This window comes from Setaria italica, chromosome VI, assembly GCF_000263155.2.
Source record: "Setaria italica strain Yugu1 chromosome VI, Setaria_italica_v2.0, whole genome shotgun sequence".
Classification (NCBI taxonomy): domain Eukaryota; kingdom Viridiplantae; phylum Streptophyta; class Magnoliopsida; order Poales; family Poaceae; genus Setaria; species Setaria italica.
In genome coordinates this window covers 19191207-19211933 of record NC_028455.1, presented here as the reverse complement: position 1 = coordinate 19211933, position 20727 = coordinate 19191207, and the positions used below count along the sequence as shown (strand labels likewise).

Genomic DNA, 20727 nt, shown 5'->3' with positions numbered 1-20727 from the left:
ATCAATTTTGAATGCGTCAAACATAGCCTATGTACCTGGTCACGACAAAATTATATACGAGGGAAAAAAACATGTAAAAACAGCCGCTTCATAGATGAAGCTCAAGATTACAACAATGAAGCGCAAAATGGAACCACTAACCAACTTCATTTATATACATAGTAACTTTTAATTTTAACATCCTTGGGGTTCTCTTCCATCTTCATACTATATTACATTTGAACCACAAACGCCGGTTAGAATCTGATCCTATGGAAATTTCAAAAGTTCAGTTACTAGCCATGCCAGTCACCGAAAGAGCCGGGATGTGGGTATGGATACTGCTGCCGAGAGGTGAAGTTCAAAGGATCTGGTGTCAATTCGCTTCTATTGCCAGGAACACCGTACAGGCCTGTTGCATGGTTTGTTTCATGAAGGCGGGGAGTATATCTGTCCATGGTGGACCTCCCTGCTGAACCCAAAGACGAAACTCCATGGGAGGAAGTTAAAGTAGACTGTGTGTCTGCATATCCAGGGTATCCACTTGTATGTGTGCTCTGTCGTCCGTACATTCTTATTTGTGCTCGAATATCAGTGGTAGGAGGGTAAATGGGTGTCTGGGGATGATCATTCCCTGTGTGTGCTCGAATATCAGTGGTAGGAGGGTAAATGGGTGTCTGGGGATGATCATTCCCTGTGTGCCCACCATACATTCTTATCTGTGCTCGAATATCAGTGGCAGTGGACACTGATAGGTTATGGTTGTCCCTGATGCGTCCATCATACATTCTTGCATCCTCCACGTCTACACCAGTAACAGCATTCCTTTGAGCAAAGACAGTATTCTCCATGCTGTAATCCATTGGGTAGTTTTCTAAGTTCTGGTTCCTGTAAAAGCTGCCACCAGTTCCACCAGACGCTGGACCGTATAAATTACTATTTGGACCACCAGCATTAACCCCATTCAGTTCTTTGAGATCAGGACTGTGCATCCTCAAGCCAACACCAACGTTATCAGCAGAAAAGGCAAGGTGCTTTTCTACAGATGCAACTCCATACTCAGCAACATCTCTAATGTAGTCCTCATAGGGTACTCTCTCATGGGGAGATGTGCAGGGCTCATGAACAGGATTACTGAAATAATTGTCCTGATGTGCCATTCTATCAGAGGGGTATTCACTATGAATTGGAGAATCACTCCTCGATTTGTACTGAGAATTCCTAGTCTCAGAGGGTGAGATGCTCATGTCCGAATCTGGTTTTGTAGCATATACTGTACTCTCCAATTCCCTTATCCTCCTGGTGGTATTTGAGGCTATTTCTTCTCTTCTTTCACAATGAGCACCATTTTGATTTTCTTGACATTCATCACTTCTTTTCAAAGCAAACTTCATTTCCTCACATGCAATTTCTACATGTTTTTCTGCAGGGAGTCCATTTACTCGTTCTTGTTTCTCAAAGATGAAGTTTGTGTTCTCACCCATGTAGGTTTCATTCCTAGTCCCAGATCTGCCATTCTGCTCATAAGGAAATTCACAGTTATTATGTGTAGGAAATCATTAAAAAGACAATCCACTTTGGTCTGGAAACAACCTTCAATGTAGAGTGACCATGCTCCTCAGCTATTCTCCTGTGCTTCTGTGTCCAATCAGGACGGCTCCACAAATAGATTGGGGGTGGGGTTACATTCCATTGGTCCATTTGTTTGTCAGTCACATCCAATGAACCGGGTAAATAGAATGACTGCAACACATAAATAAGTCAACTACTATGTGAAGCAGGAGATTGGTTCTTCCATTGGATATGTTCATACCTTTCCAGAAAGACTTCCAGTATCCTCCCACACCAAATCATAAGGCTGGCGCTTTTCATCCAACCTGATAATGTCCAGCACAGAGGTGAAATATGAACAAGGGAGAATAAATGACAGTATAAATCTGTCTAATTCTACTTTCCAAGAAATGTTTCTATTACCTTTCAGTTTCCTTAGGAACAATTAGTATAATGAGCTTTGGCTTGAAAGTAAGCGCCTTGTCAATGAATTTGTTTGCAAGGATTGCTTTTGATCCAAAAGGAGGATTAAGGCCCATGATCTGCAGAATTGAAGTTTCATGACAACTAGTTGAATATATGGCATACACAATTCTTGAAGTAAAACATTGTTTTTTTAACAAATCACCAAATGCTATATGCGCCAAAAGGGTAAGACAGTAGGCATCCTCTTATGGCCCCACATAAGTATAAAAATATGTAGCCTCTTTGAACACATTTAAATCACACACAATCTGAACTCATACCTTGTTCGGTTTGAAGGGGATTGGAGAGGATTGGAGGGGATTAAATCTCCAATAAGTCAAAATTCCCCTCAACCCCCTCCAATCCCCTTCCCAAGGGGATTAACCGAACAAGGCCTTAACGCCATCAATTTTTGGAGCACTTGTATATTCACACATCTAGATTCAAGACAACAACTCCGCCTATGTTGTCTCAACATAGCAGGTCCCAAGCCCTGGTAAAGGAGGAGGGTTGTGATAGGCTTGGCGAGCCAACATTAAACCTAGCCATTCTAATGGAGATGAAACCCAAGAGAAATCCATTGGGGGCATAACCCTCTTAGCGACGCGCCATATCGGAACCCGGGTACGGTGTTAAATGGGCAAGGGCCGGGTCGTCTCCCCCTTGGTGACACGACGTGTCGCGATCTGGGCATGGTGTCAAGTGAGCAAGGATCGGGTCGTCATTTCCTTAGTGGCGCGCTACATCGGCGCCCGGGTGTAGTGAAAATGAGCAAGGGTCTTCACATCTCTCTTGACGGGTGCGAAGGGCAAGGAAGCTAGTCGAACCAACTAGGATTTGTGTAGGTAGTTGGAATGTAGGGTCTCTTACAGGTAAGTTAAGAGAGTTAGTTGACGTAGCAATTAGGAGGCGTGTAAATATCTTGTGTGTTCAAGAGACTAAATGGAAGGGCCAGAAGGCGAAGGAGGTGGACAATATCGGTTTCAAGCTTTGGTACATAGGGACAGCTGCAAATAGAAATGGAGTGGAGTTTTGATTGACAAGAGTCTCAAGGATGGAGCGGTGGATGTGAGAAGGCAAGGGGATAGGATTATCCTAGTTAGGCTTGTCGTTGGTGATATGGTCCTCAACATAATTGGTGTGTATGTCCCCCAAGTAGGCCACGATGAGAGTGCTAAGAGGCTTTTCTGGGAAGATTTAGATAGCCTGGTTAGAATTGTACCTTCTAGCGAGAAGCTTTTCATAGGAGGAGATCTTAATGGGCATGTAGGTACAAGTGCAGGCTTCGAGGCGGTTCATGGAGGTTTTGGGTATGGTAGTAGGAATCAGGAGGGAGAGAAAGTCTTGGACTTTGCAGTAGCTTTTGACTTGATGATAGCGAACACTTTCTTTAGGAAGAGACGGTCCCATTTAGTGACTTTTAGTAGTGGCCAACACTATAGCCAGATTGACTTTATCCTCACAAGAAGAGAGGATAAACGGGCATGCTGGATTGCAAGGTGATACCAGGGGAATGTGTTGTTTCTCAACATAAGCTTGTGGTGGCGGACTTTCATTTTCAGATGCGCGCACGCAGGGATAAACAAGCCAAGATTGCAAGAACAAAGTGGTGGAAACTAAAAGAGGAGACGTCAGAGGTCTTCAAGGAAAGGATAATCAAAGAGGACCCTTGTAAAGAAGGAGAGGACGCAAACAACATGTGGGAGAAGATGGCAAACTGCATTCGGAAGGTGGCCTCGGAGGTGCTTGGAGTGACCAAGGGGGGTAGAGGTGTAGATAAAGGCGTAGATAAAGATACTTGGTGGTGGAATGAGGAAATCCAAAGGACTATTAAGGAGAAGAACGAATGCTATAGGCGCTTGTTCCATGGCAGGAGTGTGGACAACATAGAAAGTACAAGGAGGTAAAGAAGATCGCAAAGCGAGCTGTAAGTGTGGCAAAGGGTAGGGCGTATGAGAATCTTTACCAACGATTAGGTACGAAGGAAGGAGAGAAGGACATCTATAGGATGGCTAAGGTTCGTGAGAGAAAGACGAGGGACTTTGAAGTGCATTCAGGATGAAATGGAGAACATCTTGGTAAAGGAGGATGAGATCAAACATAGATGACGAGAGTATTTTAACAAATTGTTCAATGGTGAGAATGAGAACACAACCTTGCAGTTGGATGACTCTTTTGATGACACCAACAAGCACTTTGTGGGGAAGATCCAAGAATCTGAGGTGAGAGAGGCGTTGAAAAGGATGAAAAGTGGTAAGGTGATGGGCTCGGATGGTATCCCAATTAAGGTGTGGAGATGCCTCCAGGATATAGCCATAGTATGGCTAACCAAGTTGTTCAACCATATTTTTCGATCAAACAAGATGCCGGAAGAGTGGAGGAGAAGCATACTGGTACCAATATACAAGAATAAGGGAGATATTCAAAGTTGTACTAATTACTGAGGAATTAAGTTGATGAGCCATACTATGAAGCTATGGGAGAGAGTTATCAAGCATCGTTTGAGAAGGATAACACGGGTCTCCATGAACCAATTTGGGTCTCCATGAACCAATTTGGTTTCGCGTCTGGAAGGTCAACCATGGAAGCTATTTTCTTAATAAGAAAAGTTATGGAACGGTATAGGGAGAAGAAGGACCTACACATGGTTTTCATTGACTTGGAGAAGGCGCATGACAAAACACCAAGGAATGTTACGTGGTCGGCTTTGGACAAACATAAAGTCCCAACGAGGTACGTTGGACTTGTTAAGGACATGTACAACAATGTTGTAACTAGAGTCCGAACAAGTGATGGCGACACAGATGACTTTCCGATTAGAATAGGACTGCATCAAGGGTCTGCTTTAAGCCCTTATCTATTTGCGTTGGTGATGGATAAGGTAACAAGGGATATTCAAGGGGATATACCTTGATGTATGCTCTTCGTGGATGATGTAGTGCTAGTTGATGAAAATCGAGCAGGAGTAAATAGGAAACTAGAGTTGTGGCAGGAGACTCTAGAGTCAAAATGTTTTAGACTCAGCAAAACTAAAATTGAATATATGAGATGTGACTTTAGCACTACTACACATGAGGAGGGAGATGCTAGTTTGGAAAGCCAAGTAATGCCCAGGAAGGATACATTTCGATATTTGGGATCAATGCTACAATGAGATGGGGATATTGATGAGGATGTTAGTCGTAGAATCAAAGTGGGGTGGACGAAGTGGTGCCAAGCATCAGGAATTTCATATGACGAGGGTACCATTGAAACTAAAAGGCAAGTTTTATAGGACGGCGATCAGACCTGCAATGCCATATGGTGCAGGATGTTGGCCTACAAAAAGGCAACATGTCCAGCAGATAAGTGTTGCGGAAATGAGTATGTTGCGTTGGATTTGTGATCATACGAGAAGGGATCGAGTCCGGAATGAGGATATACGTGGTAGGTTAGGGGTAGCACCAATTGAAGAAAAGCTTATCCAACACCGGCTAAGATGGTTTGGACATGTCCAACAAAAGGCTCCGGAGGCACCGGTGCGTAGTGGAACCCTAAGGCGTGACAGTAATGTGAAGAGAGGCATAGGAAGACCAAAATTGACATAGATGCAATAAAAGAAGATTTGAAGGGATGGAATACACCCAAAGATTTAGCCTTGAATAGGAGTGCTTGGAAAATAGCTATTCATGTGCTTGAACCATGATTTGTGGCTCTTGCCCCAATTTGCTTGGGACTAAAAGGCTATGTTGTTGTTGTAGATTCAAGACAACATGATAAACTGGGGGAGACCGCTTCCACAGCTTTTCACTAAGAAGAATCTCTTCATGGCCCGGTCAAGAAAAGACCCCGAAGGCTAGCTGCACGGACATGCCAGACGATGCCCAGGAAACGTGGGCCACATGCATTTTGCTGAAAGCAACCACAGTGATTACAGGTATAACTCGAAACAGCCACAAGGGGCCTTTTTCTCCAGCCCCGTTCAATTCGCTCCCACAGGGGAACAAGGCCTGCTGGATGCTATTCAGGTGCTCTGACCACTAGGGTTGCCCATCCACGGATGATAATCACATTGCCAGTCAGTTACTGTTGCCTGTGTTAAACAAAATTAGTTCAGGTGGTGCCTAAGAGCTAGATGGTGCTGATGATGAGGTAATTAGCATATCTAAGCAATGTGCTTTTAACATGCCATCTGGAGGACATTCAGCCACCTAAGTAGTACTTAGGTGCTAGGTGCCAGGCAGCAGCTGGTCACCCACATAGCGTCTTCTTTTTCTTCCAGATACACAGGAGCACACAGCGTCTTTTGAAACACTGCTGCTGTGAGCACGTGTAATGCAAACAACTGTTGTTGGCAATAGAGAAAGATCGAATGAACCAAGATATCCAGGGCGAGAAAGAAACAATATAAACTTCAATGCTATGCTTGCGATAAATGAACAGAAGTTTTACTGGATATGTCATAAGTTGGTGAACCTGTTATGAAAAATGGCATTGGTTTACAAAACTTTCCCTGAAAACGCCAGTAAAAATTACACTAAAAATGCAAGCTAGTGGAATGAGACAAATTAGCGAAAGAAAAGAGGTGACAAACTGAAAGTGCAAATCAACCGTACGAAACTATTTTGTCCAAGGGTAATGCATGTTCTATGACTAAAAATACAGAAGTTTACAAAGAATTGGCAACAATGAAAACAGTGGCCAAATTTGGGAGCAATCAAATTACAGCGACAATGGTTAGGCACCCGCTAATCTACAGTAAGCATAAACTCCATCCGGCATGGAGGTGGTAAGTTGGATGGCCTGGCTTTAATGAATGTACAATCATTCCCGACATACATCATTTTTATTTTCATTCAACATAAAAAATTCAAACTCTGAGATCTAAACAACATTGTCCAGAGCAAACAGCTTATTATCACCATTAACAATCAAAAAGAGTATCATATTTGTGTATTGTTATTAGCAAGTGGAACTAAATAATGTTGTCATTTTAGTCATGATCGGTCAGGTCAGGATCGTAGTTCTGAGCAACACTGCAAGTTATCAAATTTGGAATTCTCAATAGCTTTAATTACAGAGAAAAGATCCATACTAGTTTAGAACCATGTGGTAGTTCTTTTGGACGCACAGTCATCCAGTCCCTCTTTTCAAAACAGAAAGAATTCTGCAAAATGACACTTGCTATGTCAGACCCCATGTAGAAAATGTATGCAATTATAAATGTGAGGCACAACTGCTTTGAGTAAGCATACTAAATGAATCTTGAAAAGGGATAATAAGAAAATTCAAGTAATGGCAATTCTCACAAGTGACACAATACGTTCCAGGATGTGATGAGTTGCGATGCATTGCATCAATGAGTGCAGACATGAGTGATGCAACTAAGTTCAAATGAACCCACTAAAATTATACCTTCCATGGACATAGATTATATACTTATGGAAGTATAATAAATAGTGAATGGAAAGACCATGTTAATTTGAATATCTGTAGTAATAATGAGAAATTGCTTGAACAAGTATAAAAGCCAAATTTAATAGTTCGGCTAGATAATCAAGTGAAAACAAACTGAATCCACCCTATAGTCATAAATACACAGCCCGCACTAACAATTTTCTATAGTGTAACCCAACCAATCAACCTTAGAGCACAAGTCTTTACTGGGTTCAATCAAGTTTATTTTCTGACAAAACAAAATCGCAGACTAAAATCATCTTCCGAAGAATCGCAGGACATGATGCATGTTGAAGACTAAAAATGTGATAGTTACTGGATTTGACTCACTTTTGGACCAGAGATGACACTGTTGACTTGGTACTCTACGAACCTGCTCTACCAGCATTTTTTAGTAGGCAGATCACCGACATATGAAAAGTCCAACACAAGGGAATTGCTACTGGACCATTATTTTCTGAACCTACAACTGAGGCATCCCTGTTGGCTCTTGTAGTGTAATTGCATAATAAACAAACAAGTTTTCAAAGGGTTATTTAGTCAAGCATGATCTTATAAAAAGGGACTATAGTTTACCAATTTTACCTTTGGTCGAATAACATCATAATTCCTGAAGTTGCATTTTTTGCCAACTTTATCAAGCTTTTCTTTCATAAACTGACTGAAGTCATTTAGACCACAAGAGAAATCCACAATCTGCTAGAAAGAGCATTTATGTGACCATGTCCCAAGCAAGTTACTCAATGTACTTAATAACAAATGAAAACTATAACAGAAACAAAAGATGCATATGCTGTCACAATAGTTGTAAGCATTTAAGTATAAATAAAGTGAACCCTGCAAGTTTTGCACTGCCTTACATCTCTGATTTACAGACTACCAACTTTAGTTGATCTACAAAATGTCAATGCAAGCATGTGTGGCTTTGGGGTTGCAAGGTGAACATACCGTGTCGCCAGGTTGAACATACCAATGAAGTTTATCAACAATCTGCGACAAGAAAGACAGATTCATTTGCAAGTGTGAAGCAGGTTAAAACAACAGAACAACATTAATTAAGAAAGTCTCAAATGAAAATACTAAAGAAGCAAATTATTATGTTTGCTTATATGATAACTGAAAAGAGGTATATTTTCAGGAGATGTTATCGTTGTTAAATCACAGCTAGATGATGTTACTCATACAAAACCCACTGGAGCCCAAACAGTTGAATAGACCCAGGCAGCGGTTACTAAACATGCATAGATGCATTTGCAGGTACCACACTTTCAACTAAAATATATATAGATGACAGGAGGATTACTAATAATGAGATGTCCAAGTGGAATTTGCATAGATATTAAATAAACAGACAAATTCCAGACTTTCAATCGAAATGCAATGCTCACAAAAACATGTATACTCAATTATTGTCTTTGGAATAGAGGCGTCAAACAAGCTTAACTATATATACGAGAAGTATTGAATGCACACATTTAATCGCAAATCATTCACATTAAATGTCATTTGTGAACTGGTGTTTTACGGTCAAGCATTCCATTGTTCACCACCATGCAGTCGTCTCATGTTAGCACAGACCTCAAGGTAGGGCAAGACCCATGGTTACAATAGCCACCTCAATAAATGGATAAAATTTTGGGAATGTGCATTTTTTTCTATCTTTGCTTAAATCAAGCATCTAATATTGTCCTATTTAACAAAGGCGCTTTTATTTCATCAATGTAGAGACCAACATATATTTGAGAATGAAAGCGTTAAGTTCCCACTTATCATGCAATTGCAAAGCTTTGAATATAAATGTACCTCATTGAGTTTCTCCTTCTTTGTGAAATGCCGACCAAACGAAGTGTAGCGCATACCATGAATGAAAGGTGCAAGGTACACTCTGAGCTTATTCTGGTAACAGAATGGTACTATATTAGAATAGTTTATCAATACAATAAGTTGGTGTTTGGTTCATGGAACGGTAACGTAAATGCAAATGGAATGGGATTGCAGTGCTTTCAACTATGGAATGAGCGATTACACTCTTTGTTTGGTTCAACTGCGGTAACGTAATCGAATAGTATGCTTCTTCTAATCTGCAAAAACAGCTTCTGTTTTCTGATTACGGAGGGAAAGGGGTGGTAAGATGCTTATATAGCATGGGGATTTGATTACAGTGTTAACCGATTACGGATGGGTGCAAACAAACAGCTGTAACATGATTCGTGACCATCCGTAATCCAAATGCGTTACATTTTGCTGAACCAAACACCACCTAAGTAGCTACAGTTACAATAAGTGGTAATTCATGAGATATGCACTGGCCAGGTACTATTAAATCTACAGACATGTACCCACTGAATTGTGCACTATTTCTAATGACCAGTCTATTTAATTATTTCTACATAATCAAAGATCAAAGTTCCGCTACATGATTTATGAGAACTGGCATCTTGCAGCCGGATGATAATGGTTTGTGAGCAGGGGAGTAACCGCTAAAAATGTTCAGTGCAAACATAATAAATGCCACAATAACTTACCATTTGCTCAACTAAACCCATAAAGAAAATGGAGACCATCCTTATGCTGTGCAACTCAAAAAGGTTAACACAACCCTATTACTGGTTTGCTCTTTCATAGGTTGTTTCGTTGAATGATGGATATACATTTTTTTTTAAAGAAAAGGCTATAGCTGATCAGAAAGGGAAAGAGGCTACAAAATGACTATTATCAAATGATACATAAAGTGCTAGTATCTACATACATTCCACCTTGTTAACTGCCTCAAGACTTCAGCTTCACATACTGCTTTAGCATCATCAATGGTACCTCCGTGTTCCAGTTTTTGTAAAGCAGCTTGTACAGCCTGCAAAAGTCATAGATCCATACATGAACAATCGACTATCGATGGATATACTAGTTTTCACTGTTTGAATTTTGGGGTACCTGAATAGAACGCTCAAGCTTGCCCCGTGCAATGATTTTGTCAATCTGCCTGCCGGAGGTTTTATAAGTTGAAGGGATGGCACACCGTCGAGAGATATCGTCCAATGTCAAGGAACAGACCTCCTTTTCTACCAAAGCTAGCACCCTATGATACAATAAAATATATCATCATTCATAACTGGCATCAGGAATCTTTATGTTTGGTCATAGCTTTTACCCCTATTATGCCTCATTATTATCACTGCAATTCCAAATGAGCCTCAACATGTTACGTCCCAAACATTCTGTGTTGAACACTCTCGCAAAATTCTCTTAACTCTCATAATTCCAAATAGTACAGCAACAGATTCAGAGATCACAAAAGCAAAAGATTTCTTATATTTTAACACATAAGAGTAAGGATAATTGACCTGTTTCACTTTATAAAAGACAGCATTTTCCCACTTTATTTCATGGATATACCCTTGTATCTGGGTGGTCCTAGATTAGAGGTGTCAATGAGCTAATGCATACAATTAAGATGTACAGGTGGCATATTGCGAATAAAAAAATATAAGCACACAGGAATCCGCAATACTGGGAACCATAAAAGGAAGATAAATATTGGAAAAATAAACCAAACACAGATACTTTCTCATTAATTTTTCCATCAAATGGTGATTACATATTGGATCTGAGCAATCACTCATCCTGAAACAAACTGAAAGGGTTAACACTATATGTTTGGTGCAGGACTGGCCCTGGGTAGAAATATCTAACTCTGGAGCCACTGAATACTCATCTCTACATGATGTCAAGGCGAGGCAGCCTAGACATAATAGCCTATTAAATCAAATTCAGAGTCTGGACATATCCAAAAGCTCTTTTGCTGATAGTCAGAAGGAAAGGAGGCTTGAATTCTTGGATTATGTCAACTAACTAAAGGAGTTTCTGCGAGCTAGAAAATTAAGCAACATGTGCTCTTGCAAAACAAAATAACATATTCTAGTGCCTTGCTATAGTAGTTTGTTTCTATATGAAATGGTGGACCCAAGTTACCTCTTCTCAGTATCACCATCAATAACAGGAAATGAGCTCTGGGGTGTTTTCCCTGTTGCCAGTGAAGACAAACTCTCCAACTCTTGCTCCTCTTCCTTCAGATGTTTTAGACTACTTACAAGAGCAGCACGCTTGACCACAGGTTCTTCAGGCTGTATCATTCCTTTGAGGTTTTTAGCTTTTTTCTTCTCAGGTTCAAAACCAGATTGGTCAAATGAACCCTTCATACCAACCCTTCTTGAAGATTTCTGCATAGGTTCATTAACATACAAGTAGTCAGAAGTCCTCTTTTTCTTCTCAGCTAGTTCCTTAACTTTCTTCTTTACAGAATCCAGTGGCTTTGAAATACGAGGAAATTTTAAGTGATCTCTGGATGGTGTTCCAATATCAATGTCCATATCATGGTCCCTGTAACAGTAAGTTATATGTAGGGTTTGATAAGCAATTATGGTATAAATTTGGCGAGAAGCTAAAAGGCACAAATTATGGAAGTTATGAGAAACTATGACAGAAATTTTCATGTGCAACTGGGCCTGAAAATTTTACGAGGTTTACATACAGGCAGTAGATAAGAATTCTCTTTGAAAGTTCCCAAGCTCGCGTTATGATGCCCTCAGCATCATTGTCTTCAAATGAAATTTCCCTATAAAACAATTTCAACAATTAGATGTATAAAATCATTTCATGTTTTTATTAAGAATAAATTGATCCAGGGAACAAATAGTAAAAATTGTATACATTGGCAAACATTTTCTGTGGTAAGATCTTGGGCAACGTCTGCAAACAGCAAACTGCAGCGACTCTTGAGTCCTATCCTCTAGGCCTTTACACTGAAAGCACCAATGCACAGGGCATGTGAATGAAATCCCAGCCACAATACTTTTCTCCAACTCCAAGGCTTCATTCTTGTTGTTAGGATGAAGTAGTTGCGCAACACACTTGGGGTGGTAAAAGTGCCCACATGTTGCGTTATTGCAAAGAAACACCTAAATAATAATGTTAGTCTCAGAAGCTTCAAGAAGGAATTTTAATCAACTATCAACTAAGATACATAGGATAAAGGATTTATGAGGAAAAGTATTGGCATCTCTTCAACTTGCACATTCATCTATTGCTAGAAGAGTTCCAGGAAGCGGCACTTTTTAGCATGTGAAACTTCTAAAATTTCAAGTAGATGCTCCTCACTTTAATAAAATGTAATGTAAAGGTATAATGCCCTAGTTAACATTAGAGAAGGAATTCGCAATAAATGTGAAAATACCTATAAATAGACATATATATTCCTGGCTCTGAGACCAGGTACCAGAAGCATCAAGACATAAACGCCTGGTGAGATCATGAGTGACCATCAAAAGTAATGCTGGATTGCTGATACAAATTGCTGTCTGACACTATGGACAGCAAGGAGCCACAGCCCACAACAACTTGGTGCTCTCAGCACTTCAGCAGACACCGATGCCATATCAACTCAGCCTCAGCAGTAATGGGATACAGCCATCTGCTTCTTAGGCTTCAAAGCAATAAGAAAGGAACCAAGGAAAACAATAGGTGGAAACAGGCCAACAGGCAGGAGGGAGATAGACCGGATCACATCACAATATGCCTAAAACTACAGCAAACTAGAGCAAGGAAAGAACAGATGGCAACATGGTTCCATTCAGATAGCGAAGGAGTTCAAGATGACTAGTGAATAGCAGTAGGTGCAACAGCAAACTGGCTTATGGATGTGAACATGTGACTAAATGACACGTGCAATAACCATCTTAAAGGGTATGGAAACGCTCATATTAAGTGCTCCGCTGCCACTTATTGATGACAGTCAACCTTTAATGATGCAGTACTTTCATAAAGGATATGAACAAGCCCATTATATTCTTGCTTCTACGATGACAACTACCCTTTTTGCTTGCAAAGGATGACTCAACATATGCACTGTTTTGGCAAGGCTTAATATAGTTGTCAAGCACTTATAATGTCCATTGTTTCATAATGCCATATACCTTCGCATTTGTTCCATCTGAAGGCTCCAACTCTCCACAGACAAAACACTGGTGCTGCTTATACTCGCAATTCTTGCACAGGAAATTTTTTATAGCCTACAAAGAATTACAAATGAATACCTGAAAAATAGGGAGGAAAGAAAAAGCAATTGAGTCTGGGTGCTCTTTATCAGCCAAAGTTCAAAATTACCTTAACTTCTGCCTTTGTGTACCCCAATGTTGCACAGTAAGAATCTTCACCATCTCCTAATTTTGCATGGAAGGATCTCATGCATGAACCTTCACAGCTAACAAGTAAAAAAGTGGTGAAATTAGAATATTGGAGAAGTATGCAAAATATGGCAGGCTTTATCACTCAGGAAAGGTGCATGGAAATAATAATTCATGTTCATAGCATATGACAAAAGCACCTTTTGTATCATTGCAGAAGGAATCCCATATATAACATTTTATATGCACACGTAATTTAGACTTAGCCTATTCAATTCCATTGTCATGTCAATCAAATATCATGAGAGCTGGATCAAATGAACTACAATCAACCGACAAAGGTCTCCAGTAAAGAATGATGGAAGCAATCATGATGTTTCTCAAGTACTAGTGTGTAGGACTTGACGTGCGGCACAAGATAGTCAAAATTTTGTAGCTAGTGGTAAGGTGTCTAATGTGGCAGGAGCTACATGTATGGAGTCCTCAGGTGACTAGTTAGGTAAGAGATCAAGTTGTTTTGTTTAGTATGGTAACTTTGTTAGTTATGGGTCCGTGCTTGAGTTGTTGCATGAGTCTACATGCTATACGATGTTGGGAGTTTGAGTTCATCATGTGTGCATGATACTATAATAGGTTGAGTCATGCTTGTATAAGCTGGTATGCATTCCTGTTTTTGGTAGCTCTTTTTCATTATATGTGGTACGTATGTTGCAAATGTATTTTAGGTGGGTTGGGGTTGTACTTGGTCACTTCCTCTTCTTTAATGAAACAACATGCAGCTTGCATTCTATGTAACATGAGAAAAAGGAGTGGAAAAGGAAAGGAAACGGGGCTAAGTAATCACAGCCTCAAAGAAACTTGTGTTCTCTTGTGTTTATGTGAACAACCAGTAGTTTTGGCATCAGAGACTTGAGCCAATCAAGATGCAGAAGATTATGCTCTCCGGAGGCTAGTGCTACGTCTAGGAGCGGCAACACTAGCAGCATGCCATCATCAGATTAGTAGTGAGAGGCTACGACATCGACAACACTGGTCCAGAGATGCTAGGCAAGCAAGGCAGCATTGAAGGCACCGTTAAAGGAGGCAACCCAGGTGCACCAATAGCACAAATTCATCAAGGTAAGGGAGACCATGGAAATCCAGCTGTACAAGGTGTCTAGAATGCCTGCAATCTCATTGTGCTCAATGATGCCACAGGTACACGCAGACAACAGTATCATATCATGGCCATGAATGCATACTATGGTACTATTATGTTATGTCGGTATGCATGTTAGTTCGAGTCAATACACATGTTAGAAGATAGTGCAAAAGTACATGTGGGTGCACGCGAGGTGAGTAGAGTGTGCAGAGTTCTTGTGGGTCGGCTCCAGTGAGTCTACAACACCATCAAGATGTAGAAGATAATTGGAGCTGAGGCTAAGATGAAAGGTTGCTGGTAAGCGTGTCACGGCGATGGAGCCATCAAAGCATCCTCCGTGGTGGCAAAAACATATGCATGAGTTTGGCACGACACAAATGGTAACCTTGTCATAGTTGTGACGGCGCTGCGTTGAGGTGAGGTGACGTCCAACTGACTGGATGCCTAGATGTCTAGGCGCTTCCCTAGGCGAGGATTAGATGATGCCCTTTGTTAGTCTAATTGGCTGAGTTAGCACTATATGTACCAGAAAAAAACAAAAAAGAACGAGAGAAGAAGAATGAGTAATGAGCCAAAGTTATCCCACGAACAGCCCAATAGCCCATTACTTTCATCCTCCCCAGTCATCGTCATCCTCCGTCTCAAGTCTAAACTCTCGATACCGATGCTGCCGTCCCAACCAGCACCCCTCTAGCCTCTAGCATCGCGGCTTGGCCCTCCTCCCGGAGCTTCGCTTCCTCGCGGGCTCCTGATCCCCACCATCTTTGCAACTCGCTGTCCTCTGGCAAGGTACGTCTCCATCACCTCCTCGTTAGGTGCCAGTATGCCATCCTCCAGGGTGTCGCCGCCTGGCTCCCCGCCAGCGCGCGCTGCCTCCATGTCAAGTGGAGATGATAGAACTCGAGCGGAAGCAGGAAAGAAGTGCAAGGGTACTTGAAGATACCAAGATTAAAGGCGTGAAATGACAGAAATAATCTTAATCCTGCATTTAGGAGGTGCCGTGCAGGTGCAGATGGTGTTGTCGCCCGAGTAGCTAGTAGGAAGCTGTACACTTTGGCAGAAGCCACATGTATGGAGTCCTGCGTGACTAATTTGGTAAGAGATCAAGGTGTTTCATATACTATATGGTAACTTTGTTAGTCATAGGATCCATGCATTAGTTGTTGCATGAGTCCATGTACTAAACAATGCTGGAGTAAGACTGTAATAGTCCATCATGCATGCGTGACAAGATGGGAATAGCTTTGCATAAGCAGATGTGTTCTCTCTATATAACATTGGAAAAAGGAGGAAAAGAAAAGGAGACTTGTGTTCTTGTCATTGTCGTCTTCACGCAATTGTTAGATCAAGTGAACAGCCAACAAAAAATGCCAGGAGTGCCAACCCCAAAAGTGCTGTACAATGGAGGATACAGTGCTACCACAAACATAAGACAGAATCACTGAAAACCAATGAGAATCATGAACAATACAAAGCATAGGGCAAATAAACATTAAGTAGGAGCACAGATGCAATTCTGTAGGCAAGGTTGCTACAGCGAGAAGATGCATCATCATATTAATATATCAGAGAATCCGAACATCAGCATGTTTGTTAACAATTTTAAATGGAGGATATCTCAAAGCCTACAATTATTTTTACACATGTTGCACAGAGCTAAAAGTTTTGGTGCCCACTGCAGAAACCTACAACTATTTCAACACTTCTGTCGCAAAAAGCTACAACTTTCTCAAGATGGACCCACCCATCAGCCTCTAAGGTAGGCCCATTATGTCAACCTGTAGCTTTGTAAGAAAATTGTAGTTTCCAGCAGTAAGTATCAAAATAGCTGTAGGTTTGTGCAATGGGTGTCAAAAGTTGTAGTTTTCTGCAACATGCCAAAATAGTCGTATGTTTTTGAAGCTTACTCTTTTAAAATGTGATATTCGCAAATTGAGAGACCGGTAATTGCTAGAGATGAAATAAACTCAACTGTACAACCTTATTCAGTTTGAGCATATAGCTGATAACAGTCTTTGTCTCTACATAGATCCTATAAACTATCATATTTTTGGAAATAGAGAAAGAAGCCTCTTGTATTCCTTTTAAATTTTATTTATCACATTGTTTTAATTTATAGCTACAATCACATGATGATTAACTTAACATAAAAACCCATAGACAATATTATAATATAGTTTTTTCTACAGCTAACCACAACAGATCCTGAACAGAGGGTACATGTCCTATTTGTTACCTATAACTCTAATGGTCCGAGTTTACAGTGCCAACATGATAGTGATTAATTGATCATTTTCACTTTATAAGAATAGAAGGACTCTTCCTACGGACAACACACTTGAATGTCTATGAAAACTGTGAACTATTAGCTTGTGAGGAGAATTTAGCTACAATCATTCATGTTGGGTCTAAGCAGAACAGAGCGATATTAGAAACTGCTACTGGTAATCAAGTTGTGCATCTTTGCCCTATAATAATGCATATGACCATCAACTAAGCAACATCAAATAGCTGATTTATCAAGGTATTGTGTGTAGCCAAACATAAGCTTTGAGGAACAACCCTATGTTCCTCTAACAGAAGCCTGAAAGATCATGAAATGCATTGAGCTGTTGAAGTCATACACAAGATACATCCGGTTACAACTTGCAACGTTCAACCAGTATGTTTGAAACAGGACAGTCAGCACCTAATTAACAAAAACATCATGCTTCTGCCAAAATAGAAAAGGGCTTACCATAAGAGCTCCCCTCCATTGTCACAGATAGCACAAACTGAATCAAACAAATCTCCATCATCCTCATCCTCTTCATCATCATCGTTACTAGGCTCATGCTTATTGTTATCTTCAACTACCTCCTCCCTTTCTTTATCATCAACAACAAATGGTTGTTTATTGTCCAGATCATTTGAGCCAGCCTAATTGAAATTCAAAAAAAAAAAGAAAGAAAGGTTAGAAGCATGGTTTTGATACTTAGAACTTTCAATATGGACATAATCTGGGTTACCTCGTCAATCTTCTCCATAGATTCCTCTTTAATGAATAGTTGCAAAGTCTGTCAAAATTCATCATTAAGTTGTCATGAAGCATGATATTGTAAGCAGTAGGAATCAGTAGTAAGTAATTATAATGATAATGAAGACATACATGACATTAAGATTATAAATCGGTAAATGTTGCAACAAACACATGCTCTTTTAGAAAATCAAATATTTCAATCTTAGACAATTATAAAACAAAGGTTACGACTATGTATTAAGCTGGTATTATTCTTTTTTCATAACAACTAAATCACCAATCTGGAAAAATAAAAATTAAGTGGTGCCTAACAATGAGGTGATAAAATACAACAGCATGCCTAACAACAAGTGGTGCTAATAGTGCTATTAAGATAAGACCTTATGATGGTAGGAAATGTGAAAACAAATTCAACAGCATGCCTCACACTATAAAATTGAATCCATACTATTCAAGATGACAGTACTTTGCATTCATACCAGAATTTTCCTTTATACAAGTTTACAAGAATTTATTAGTAAATATTAAGGACTACAAACACTGAAAGCTGGAGACAACCCCACTAAACCCAACTAGCATATAACAAGAAAAAGATTACATACCTGTGATTTTGCTATAGCAGGGTCTCTCTCAGAAAACAGTTTTATTAGCCGTACATGATCCCTAATGTCATCATCTGAGGGCTTAACCTCATATTTACTGTGACACAAAGAGGTACGCTTCAGAATCTTAATCAGACTTCACAATCACCATGAGAATAAAATAAAATAAAAGAAAAAGATGCAGTAGCACATACTCAAAAACTCGGCGGAGGTAACCCCAAATATTCTCCTCAGAGGCTGTGGGGCTCCTCCGAACAAAGTGAAGCATCTCCACAGTGACCAGCACGGAGCGGACAGTCTCCTCGTAGCTCGGCCTCGGCTTGAGCAGGGCAATCCAGCTGCCCTCCGTGCAGAGCACGGTGATCTCGGGCGAGTCGCCGTCGAGGCCGAGCTTCCACGCCACCACCTGCTTGTAGACGTTCTGGAGGCCGCCGTCCGCCAGGCCGCGCAGGTACACGTCCTTCTTGAAGGAGGGGACCTCCTCGGCGGCGTCGAACTGGAACGGCAGCACGTCGAAGGAGACGAGCGCGTCGTCGTCGTCGACGAAGTAGTAGCCCTGCACCGCTCTCAGCCGGGGCTCCGCGTCGTCATCGTCCGAGGACATCATGGCGCCGCCGCGGCCGTGGCCTACCCAATCTGGAAATTGGAAACGTCAGGCGCGCGGCACGGGGTAACCGACTAACCGAGTACAGATTAGATCTCCAAGCAAAGTTGGGGAGAAACTCCATAAACAGAAGGGGGAATTCGGCAAGAGCAGCACGCCAAGTGGAGTACGGCATAATCAGAGTCACCAAATCAATCGGGGAAATCCGCTGCCAGAAACAAGCAACAATCGGAAGGCCCGAATTTCACCCGGAACGAGAAGCCGAGGTTTATCCCCCCAAAATCGCAGCTAAAACCAACCAAAAATCCCCCAAATGAAGAGGAGCAAGGACAGCACGAGGAGGAGGGGCTCTCAGGCTTAGGCGGAGGCGGGAATCGCGGGATCGTACGCACCCTAGAGAGGCCGAGGCGGAGGAGCGCTTCCTGCCGTGGTTCGGCACGGCTCGCCGCCGTCGCAGTCGCGGGAAGAGGTGATTAGTGAGAGGGCCCCCTCGGCTGATGAGGAGGCACACGATAGACGAAACATGAGAGGGAGGGGTCGGGCGGTCAGGCGGCGCTTTTTGACTCGGAGAGTGCGCCGCGCGCGTGCGTGTCGTCTGCTGCTGGTGAGGGGGTTTGACGTGCGGATGCCGCGAGGACGTGTCAGCGGAAACAATCTGCGGGCGACCCGCAAAGCTTTCGACGGATAGGGAAAACGTGGCGCAAATTCGCACGAAAGTCCTCGCCTGAATATTTTTCAGGAAAAAGCATAACAAATCACGGAGGGGCTCGAGGAAAACCATACACAAATCATTTGGTGCTTCTCGATGGTTTTCCATGCGTTTGGTTATACCTCGTTTGAGATTTAGCTATATCTTAATCACTTTTTTATGATTGTCCGATTGCAAATCAATGACTTGGATCTGCGCTCTCTCTCCCCCTTATCTTCTTCCCAGCCGCCTTCCTCCTCTTCATCTCCCCCGATACCGCATCCTTCCTTCTCTCCTCCGATGCCACCACTGCCCGCCCGCCCTCCGCCTCGCCAGCGCCATCCCAGCACCGGCAAGGCCCGCCATCGAGCCCCCGTCCCCCACCACTCCTCCTCCTCCTCCTCCTCCTCCTCCTCCTCCACCGCCACCGCCGCTGATGGCCGCTCGCCCCCACCTCCGCTGCCGCCCTTCCCGTCTCCGATGGTGGGGTCGTCGGATCCACCGCCGCCGTCTCGAGCGCTCCCGCGCTAACCCATCAATGGTGCTCGCCCACGTCACCTCCACCGCCTAGCCGGGGATCCTCCGCTGCCGACTCCAGCAACGCCTGCACCACCTCCACTCTCCCGCCATCTCAACCGCCACCACCGCCGGCCGGCGAGCCGCCCCGAAGCCTCCTCTAGACCCGAAGACCACATGTAACCACATGCCCCACTCCAAACCCGGAATCTGAACTCTAAAGCTTGCCGGCACCATTGCCGGAGCTAGGGAGAACACCTAGAAAAAGTGATTGAGACAAACTTAAAAATCAAACATTTGAGCTCTAGGAAATCTCTTTTTGCATTCAAGTGGCTTGAAGCATTTGATATGAAGTTATCCACGAACGATTGCGCGTCTGCGTCTCTTGTTCGCAAAAGCTTTCCAACCAATTTGAACAAAATTCTAGGGGCTAAGTGAAATTGCAATTAATGCATATGATCTTCCGCGCAAAGGTTATACATTCAATTGATTTAGAAGATCTTGTGGGAAAAAAAGATTTAGACGATCTTTGAAATCAAAGGCTTCC

General features: G+C 42.0%; 1 protein-coding gene across 3 annotated transcripts; it reads right to left on the bottom strand.

The window, feature by feature from the left end:
- Nucleotides 1-74: 74 nt before the first annotated feature.
- LOC101782057 (protein ENHANCED DOWNY MILDEW 2) lies at nucleotides 75-19514 on the bottom strand. Of its 3 annotated transcripts, XM_012847039.3 has the most exons (21): nucleotides 19369-19514; nucleotides 18567-19008; nucleotides 18373-18469; nucleotides 17760-17807; nucleotides 17489-17670; nucleotides 13591-13687; nucleotides 13401-13496; nucleotides 12139-12386; nucleotides 11960-12043; nucleotides 11401-11808; nucleotides 10363-10507; nucleotides 10181-10282; nucleotides 9235-9327; nucleotides 8380-8421; nucleotides 8017-8127; nucleotides 7070-7141; nucleotides 1954-2072; nucleotides 1793-1856; nucleotides 1573-1722; nucleotides 674-1496; nucleotides 75-613 (listed from the first exon to the last, which is right to left on the bottom strand). In XM_012847039.3, exons 2-21 carry the CDS (start codon nucleotides 18977-18979, stop codon nucleotides 276-278), a joined length of 3732 nt encoding a protein of 1243 aa, XP_012702493.1. In that variant the 5' UTR covers nucleotides 18980-19008; nucleotides 19369-19514; the 3' UTR covers nucleotides 75-275. The 3 variants fall into 3 exon arrangements, with proteins under 3 accessions (XP_012702493.1, XP_004973232.1, XP_022683434.1); XM_004973175.4 differs by having other exon boundaries at nucleotides 75-1496; XM_022827699.1 differs by lacking the exon at nucleotides 19369-19514 and having other exon boundaries at nucleotides 75-1496; nucleotides 18567-19360.
- Nucleotides 19515-20727: the final 1213 nt, after the last annotated feature.